This window comes from Argopecten irradians, chromosome 12 (genome assembly GCF_041381155.1).
Source record: "Argopecten irradians isolate NY chromosome 12, Ai_NY, whole genome shotgun sequence".
In the NCBI taxonomy this organism is placed as follows: domain Eukaryota; kingdom Metazoa; phylum Mollusca; class Bivalvia; order Pectinida; family Pectinidae; genus Argopecten; species Argopecten irradians.
The window spans coordinates 35,158,174-35,167,217 of record NC_091145.1 but is presented as its reverse complement, the minus strand read 5'-3'; the positions used below and the strand labels follow the sequence as shown (position 1 = coordinate 35,167,217).

General features: G+C 34.6%; 1 protein-coding gene across 1 annotated transcript; it reads right to left on the bottom strand.

Annotated features, from left to right (window-relative positions):
* Positions 1-261: 261 nt before the first annotated feature.
* On the bottom strand, positions 262-6,004 carry LOC138304754 (dual specificity tyrosine-phosphorylation-regulated kinase 2-like). Its single transcript, XM_069245011.1, has one exon. It carries the CDS (start codon positions 5,754-5,756, stop codon positions 4,146-4,148), a length of 1,611 nt encoding a protein of 536 aa, XP_069101112.1. The 5' UTR covers positions 5,757-6,004; the 3' UTR covers positions 262-4,145.
* Between the last annotated feature and the right edge of the window lie 3,040 nt (positions 6,005-9,044).

The following is a 9,044-nucleotide window of genomic DNA, read 5'->3' as shown; positions in this document are numbered from 1 at the left end:
AACCATTTTTCAATAGAAAGTGTTACTTCAAATACCAAAATAAAAGATATTCATGGCTTAAATAATTTTCAAGAGCAGAGTTGATGTATATTTTTTACTTAAGTCACTTATATATAATTAACTCATTCACCCCCGACGACACATTTTGAACTCTTCCCATTCAAACACTGGTATAGTTTATAATGAATTATCAGGGATGAATGAGTTAAGATCAAAAAGCCAAGGTAATCAGTAATATAAAAAATACAACACAACAAATGATCACATGGAACCTGTGTCATCTTTAATATACATCGTTCAATTACACTTCAGTTAAAAATAATTGATACAGTCTATTTTATAATAAAACTTGTCAGTGGGTTAAGAATTTCATATCTGTATATAAATCTGGAGATTATCTACATAAAGCTATGCATTTTTAAAATGCAAGCTATCACATTCTCTCTGGTTTTGAAATTGTACAGAAACTTGCCAGATATGATGATACAAATATGATGATGCACAATGTGGCCGAGGACAAGTATATCGATGGACAGAAGTTTATGTACAAAAACCAAACATATTAAAGTGCTAATGTTTTAAAATCATAATACAGTAATAAATTTATACAAAAGGATAAAAATAAATCATGATATAAATAATTACAAATACATTGAATTTGTTCACAATTAATAACAAATCATCTATTTTTCAATAAAAATTTAACTTGAATTTACACAAGATTTTTGTTTTAAAATTTAACTCACAACCGTTAAAATTTGATAAATTTTTTTTTTAATATTATATGCACTTCAAAAACTGATGAAGCATACAAATTTGTTCATATTATTTAGAAATAAAAACTCTGAATTAATTTGTAGTTTTACACAAATTGTTGATAATTCCAGGCTTACTATAAAACACTAACAATGATGCGTTTTCATTGCTAGGAGACCTTTCACAAAGCCTTGATAAATCAAACATGCAAATGATAAATTTAAATCCAATACAATGATTTATTATTAATGAAGCACGGTGAAAGATCAAAACAACATATTATGCTGGAGTCAATTGAATAGTTTCCTGGAGAGTGATAGCTTTAGTAGTGTACTGATAGAGGAATGAACTGGATACCAACCATAGTGTTTACTAATGTTACAAACTGGTTAAATGGAACTGTGTGTAAGAGCATCTGACAGTGAACATTATTTTTGTACAATATTGTCAAAGATATTGACATCTATTCTTGAGCAAATCTTTTCACCTTAAAAGCTGATAATGGTCCACATAATTTTTGAGGTTATCATTACCTTATCAACTCAAACACTATGCTTATTTATGAATTTGTTTTAAAAACAATAATAATCATGCATTTTCATAAAAAGTAGCTACATATCTGTTCATTAAAAAGCTCACTATTCATAAGAATCATTACATATAAACTGAATAAAAACCTTTTTTGAAAATAGTTAAAAGGTAAAGAAGAAAAATCCAGCATACAAGTATTTTAGTAAAACACTTTGATGTTGGACGCCATGAATGTGAGATTCGACTGTAGAGATTGTACGAGTTAGAGACATTTGGTGCGAGGCTTGGTGTAGAGTAGTGGAACCAGCCATTGATCACATCCATTGATTATAGACCTGCCAGCTACACTGCAGTGACATAAGATGTATCCTATGGTCTCCCCAGTAAGGAGTGGGAGGACTGGGGTAGTAGCCCAATACACATCTGTCTTACAGATGATTCCAATCCTAAACTCAAACAATGCTACTCTCACCAATACACTGTAGGTTTACAAAATGAACCATCATGTAGATAAGCAATGCTTTGGCTCAATTTTATATCTTATATGTAATGAGTTCATACACATCAACGTGCTGATAGTGATACAATTCTAAAACAATTAATTCAGCAAATTAACTTCTACTTAACAAAATAGATAAAATGCTGCCTTTGAAAATTGATGTTAAATATACCTATATAGATGTCTCATTATTTTCCCTATGATGTATAGATCCTATCATATTTGACGTCCTAACAATGAAAAAATACTGAAGCTATTTCATAATAAGCAGATCTCTTAATTTTAACATTGAACCAATATGTACATTATACATAAAAGTCTGGATTATTTCACTTATGATGAAAGTGAAACAAACAAATTAACACATCTAAGATTGAGTCACTAATGAACATACCCCATGTGATCCCACAGTCCCGGCAGGCCTTACTAACATGGAGTTCTATACAATGTATTACCGCTCTCATGTCATTGAGGAAAACCAACCCATTCTTATTTCTTAGAAGAAAGGTAACACATGCAATATTCTAATCTGAATAAATTCTGATTTAGAAAAGGTAATGATTACCTTATGTATGATTATGGATGGTCTAATTTGAAGAGAACAAAACAATTATATGATTTCAACACTAATGTTTATCACTCATAAATATAGTAAATCTTAACATATTCAAATAATATTATAATTCCATTTTGATAAGTTTGGGTCCAAAAAAAAGTCATAATAATAATGACTTAATGATAAAACAAATTATTTGCCATTTTTTTAACAATTAACTTTTAAAGAGCAGTCTTGGATATAAAATTCTACAAGCACAGTAATAAATAGTAGATGGCACAGATTAAGGAAAACATACAGAAGATACGGAACCATGAGTAGTCGTGTAGCTTCAGGTGACGCAAATTAAAAGTGGGAGACAAAGAAAAGGACTGAACTAAATTACTCATCATTACATCTACTTTGTGATGTTTACTCCCCAGAAAATTAAAAAAGAAAACTGCAATCCTTCTAATTCTAAGGAAAGTTAGTAAAACTTTCATTTTTGTCTAAAAAGAATTTGATTAATTCTATCAAGATACACGAAACCACAAAAAATAAAGCACAAAAAAGATATGCATGTATATATCAGTTTGCAAAGTATATAAAAATTAGGCAATCTCAATGTTTGGAACATTTTGAGTGGTTGATTGTATATATTCAAACATGAAAATACCTAAGCAAGATGATGAGAAAACGTAAATCAATGCTTTCAAAGCCAACAATACTAATTTTTTTGTAACATTGATTTGATAAATAATAATATTGTGAGTATCCACAACAAATGAATCACTATGTTTAGAATTCAGAATTTCTACGTATGTTGAAAATGAGGTAATAAGCTGACCTTCGGTATAACATCTTAAAATATAAAAGGCACAACATAAAATGGGTACTTTAACTTAGAACTCGCATTAAGAAAAAATCAGCTTTACTATGAACTGTTGTATGTAAGTTAGAACGGCAATAGTTTATAGTTCATTGTTAAAGATATCTCAAGAACAGAACAGCTAAAACATAGGAGGAATCTAAAGAATAAATGGTTTTGTTGCTTCAGCTTGAGTGGTAATGATAAAGCTATGTGCCTATCGAGTTATTGCAGATGGAGTAATACTCTAACAAGGACAGTAAAAGGTTATAATATTCTACCAGACTCTCACACTCTCTCAGACAAGGGGATTCAAACATAACGACTTAGAAAACACATTGTAAAAAAATCCATCACAGTGATGCTCAATTTGTAATGCACAAAGTTCTTGTGCAATTTCTTATCCACAAAATAGGGTGGTATAGAACATTAGCACATTAAAATGTTTGAAAACAGTTTTTTCTGTTGTGTTGGTTGGAGAACTTAATTCCCTTGTTAAAAAAGGCATTGAAACCCTCTAGACCACATCTTAGAACCAACTTGCACAACGTAGCTTCTGATTGTTTCATCCTGTATATAACTAGTACACATTACAATCAATTTCAGTTTACATGTTCCATGGTGTACATGAATTATCTCCCTTTCTCAGACACAATCCAGTATATATTCCACATATCTTATAAGAAGCCATCACTAGGCTAAACTTCATTTAAGGTGTCGTTGCATTTATATTTCCATAAAATAAAAAAAATTTGGCTTTATGTAGTATAACAACTTCACAGAATGTAAATCCACCACATTTTGTGTAAATAAGAAGTAATATTGGACAGGATAAAATACAACACATCATTCAAATACACTTGTGTACAATATCATATGATCACTTTAAAGAATTCTCATTATCCATTGGACGGCATGGAGAGTCTTGCATTTGAGTAATCACACTATGATAATCCCTATAAGGTTGGTATTTGTGGCAGTTTTGTTCGCGCTACATCAGTGTCTACTATGGATACAGGGGCACCAGCCTTTCCTCTGCTGGAGCTTCCACTAGCCAGCTTACTACCTGGGTACACTGCACTAGTGTTTGCAGTGGATTTCCGCCGAGACGCAGAATCTGACCTGGTGTCGTTTTGGGGTGGTTTAGGTAATCGACGTCGTAGCCATGCATGACGTAGGGCCTGACTAGGGGTCATTCGTACTGCTGGTTCCCAATCTAAACAACGCTTCAGGAAATCAATGAAATGTGCGTCGTCACATCCTTTTAGTGCAGTGGTGAAATCTTTGCTTCCAGGTTTACCCCTCGTCTTTCCACGCCTTGATCGACCCCCTTGTAAAGTTGTTGAGCCATCCGGCATAGTTGCCACTGTGCAGTAGCGAGGGTATCCCTTAGAGCTGATGAAATTCCTGGTACGTTTAGCAGAATCTAGAAGTCGAGATGGTGGCATGTCTAGTAGTTCAATGATACAGGCCAGCTGATCACCCTCATCTTCTCCAGGGAATAGTGGGTAGCCGGTCAGTAATTCTGCCAAAATGCAACCCAAACTCCACATATCAATAGGCATACCATACTTCGCCCCTAGAATCACCTCTGGTGCGCGATAGAACCTCGACTGGATATATGTATAGATCCGTTGATGTTCATAACAGCTTGAACCAAAGTCTATTACCTTTATACCGCTACGGCCCTGTTGTTTGAGAAGAATGTTCTCTGGTTTGAGATCACAGTGAATGATACGGTTCTTGTTCAATGCATCTAAACATTGTAATATTGAGTGTGCAAACTTGCGGACAAGTTGCAAACTAAATCCCTGGAATTTGTTTTTCTTGATAAGTTCATACAAGTTCATACTGAGAAGTTCAAATGTGATACATATATGATTTCTGAATACGAAATGCTCATACATATGTACAATATTAAAAGCATTGTCCTTATCCTGTTTTTTAAGGTGCTCCAGAATACGTATTTCCTCTTGAGCCTGCCTGTGGAATCGCTTTTCATTCCTTACCATTTTCAAGGCAACATGATCATGCGACTTATGATCATACACTTTCACTACTTGACCAAAGCTTCCTTTTCCAATCACTTTCAATACTTCATACCGGTATGAAATGTGATCATGGGGTACCTGCATGTAGGATCCCTGATCATCGTCATAACCATTGTTATTAGCACTCCCAATGACCCCTTGTTTTTTCTTCGCGTTTGGACCAACAAAAAAGATGTTGGGGTAATTGAAGATTTCATGGTGCTCATATGAGGTCAGTTTGGTCATATACTGCTTCATAGCCGTTTCTGGGGTGAGTCTATTTCTTTTAGCCGCCGATCCCCCCTTACTCGTATTGCTGCCTGCACTCGAGCTGGGACGGGGATTAGGTAGGGAACGCGTTTCGTCGGCCGTTCCGACGTGATGTTTTTGGTGTTTTCCGTGATCATCATTATAAAGTTGTTGCACTTTCAATCCAGCACTTTGAACTCCCCCACCTACTGTCTGGGATGTTAAAGGGGGTAGGCTATAGGGATGAGCTGCCGGTTGATTCATTCTATGATTTACTCGAGTCGTCATACTAATGATACTTCCCTCCGGTTATGTTCCTTCCACTGCAATTTTCCTCCATTTACTCTTCCACATTTGTCGAGGCAAGTATCCCCCACGTCTTCCTCAACATGTTTGACACTTGGAAAAATACGATTTAATCCAATTTCGGTGTGTTTCAGCAACGTTTACTCCACACACTGTTGCTATTTTCAAGACAAGTATGGAGGATTGGTTGCCAAGCAGAACCCCGGTTGGTCAACGTCACAACTTCTTGTTACGTCATGGAAACTGTGGTCACGTGATACAACAAAACATTATTCATGTCTGCACATAAACAAATCGCTGTCGGACGACGATTGAAGTAGATCGGTTTTCCTGTGTAATGTTCTGGTTATTTATGTTGTTTTAAGTCATATTCGATTTCAAAAGCATTATATTTATATATATATTTTATAGTGTCAAGTTGTACTGTCAATGAAATGAGTATTGATCTAGGCTAACATATGCACCCCTTTTCAAAGGTGCAAACTGACAGTGTTGTGAAGTGATGTGCTTGTATATTGTATTAATTGCGAATAATTGATTTGATATAAACAGACCTTGTACCATAACACTTATATCATCAAATGTTCCTTATTTAATATTGAACACAATTTATGTTCATGTCCTAATTCTAATTCTTATAAGTTTAGCTTGGTTATTATTGATTATTGAGTCTACATGTGGTATACAGAATTGTACCTGCAGTTATACAATCATCAGTAGCTAATATTTTCAGCTCAGTTTACATGTCCAATACCACCAGTAGCTTATTGACTATCCCATTCATATATAGCATATACAATACCACCAGTAGCTTATTGACTATCCCATTCATATATAGCATATACAATACCACCAGTAGCTTATTGACTATCCCATTCATATATAGCATATACAATACCACCAGTAGCTTATTGACTATCCCATTCATATATAGCATATACAATACCACCAGTAGCTTATTGACTATCCCATTCATATATAGCATATACAATACCACCAGTAGCTTATTGACTATCCCATTCATATATAGCATATACAATACCACCAGTAGCTTATTGACTATCCCATTCATATAATAGCATATACAATACCACCAGTAGCTAATTGACCATCCAGTTTACATATACAATATCATTATTATTATATAAAGTAGCTCATTGTCCGTCCAGTTTACATGTCATATACAATATCATAAGTAGCTTATTGACCATCCAGTTTACATGTCATATACAATATCACCAGTAGCTTATTGACCGTCCAGTTTACAAAAGTCATATAACATCACCAGTAGCTTATTGGCTGTCCAGTTTACATGTCATATACAATATCATAAGTAGCTTATTGGTCGTCCAGTTTACATGTCATATACAATATTTCCAGTAGCTTATTGGCCGTCCAGTTTACATGTCATATACAATATCACCAGTAGCTTATTGACCATCCAGTTTCCATAAGTCATATACAATATCACCAGTAGCTTATTGGCTGTCCAGTTAACATGTCATATACAATATCATAAGTAGCTTATTGGCTGTCCAGTTTACATGTCATATACAATATCACCAGTAGCTTATTGGCTGTCCAGTTAACATGTCATATACAATATCATAAGTAGCTTATTGGCTGTCCAGTTTACATGTCATATACAATATCATAAGTAGCTAATTGGCCGTTCAGTTTACATGGCATATACAATATCTCCAGTAGCTTATTGGCCGTCCAGTTTACATGTCATATACAATATCACCAGTAACTTATTGACCGTCCAGTTTACATGTAATATACAATAACACCAGTAGCTTATTTACCGCCCAGTTTACATAGGTCTTATACAATATCACCAGTAACTTATTGACCGTCCAGTTTACATGTAATATACAATATCACCAGTAACTTACTGACTGTCCAGTTTACATGTAATATACAATATCACCAGTAACTTATTGACCGTCCAATTTACATGTCATATTATACAATATCACCAGTAACTTATTGATCATCCAGTTACATACAATATCACCAGTAGCATATTGACCGTTTAGTTTACATAAGTCGTATATTAAATCTCCAGTAGCTTATCAACTGTCCAATTTACATGTCATATACAATATCACCAGTAACTTATTGACCGTCCAGTTTACATGTCATATGCAATATTACCAGTAAATTACTGACCGTCCAGTTTACATGTCATATACAATATCACCAGTAAATTACAATGACCGTCCAGTTTACATGTCATATACAATATCACCAGTAACTTACTGACCGTCCAGTTTACATGTCATATACAATATCACCAGTAACTTACTGACCGTCCAGTTTACATGTCATATACAATATCACCAGTAACTTACTGACCGTCCAGTTTACATGTCATATACAATATCACCAGTAACTTACTGACCGTCCAGTTTACATGTCATATACAATATCACCAGTAACTTACTGACCGTCCAGTTTACATGTCATATACAATATCACCAGTAACTTACTGACCGTCCAGTTTACATGTCATATACAATATCACCAGTAACTTACTGACCGTCCAGTTTACATGTCATATACAATATCACCAGTAACTTACTGACCGTCCAGTTTACATGTCATATACAATATCACCAGTAACTTACTGACCGTCCAGTTTACATGTCATATACAATATCACCAGTAACTTACTGACCGTCCAGTTTACATGTCATATACAATATCACCAGTAACTTACTGACCGTCCAGTTTACATGTCATATGCAATATCACCAGTAGCTTACTGACCGTCCAGTTTACATGTCATATGCAATATCACCAGTAGCTTACTGACCGTCCAGTTTACATGTCATATGCAATATCACCAGTAGCTTACTGACCGTCCAGTTTACATGTCATATGCAATATCACCAGTAGCTTACTGACCGTCCAGTTTACATGTCATATACAATATCACCAGTAGCTTACTGACCGTCCAGTTTACATGTCATATACAATATCACCAGTAACTTACTGACCGTCCAGTTTACATGTCATATACAATATCACCAGTAACTTACTGACCGTCCAGTTTACATGTCATATACAATATCACCAGTAACTTACTGACGTCCAGTTTACATGTCATATACAATATCACCAGTAACTTACTTACTGACCGTCCAGTTTACATGTCATATACAATATCACCAGTAACTTACTGACCGTCCAGTTTACATGTCATATACAATATCACCAGTAACTTACTGACTGTCCAGTTTACATGTCATATACAATATCACC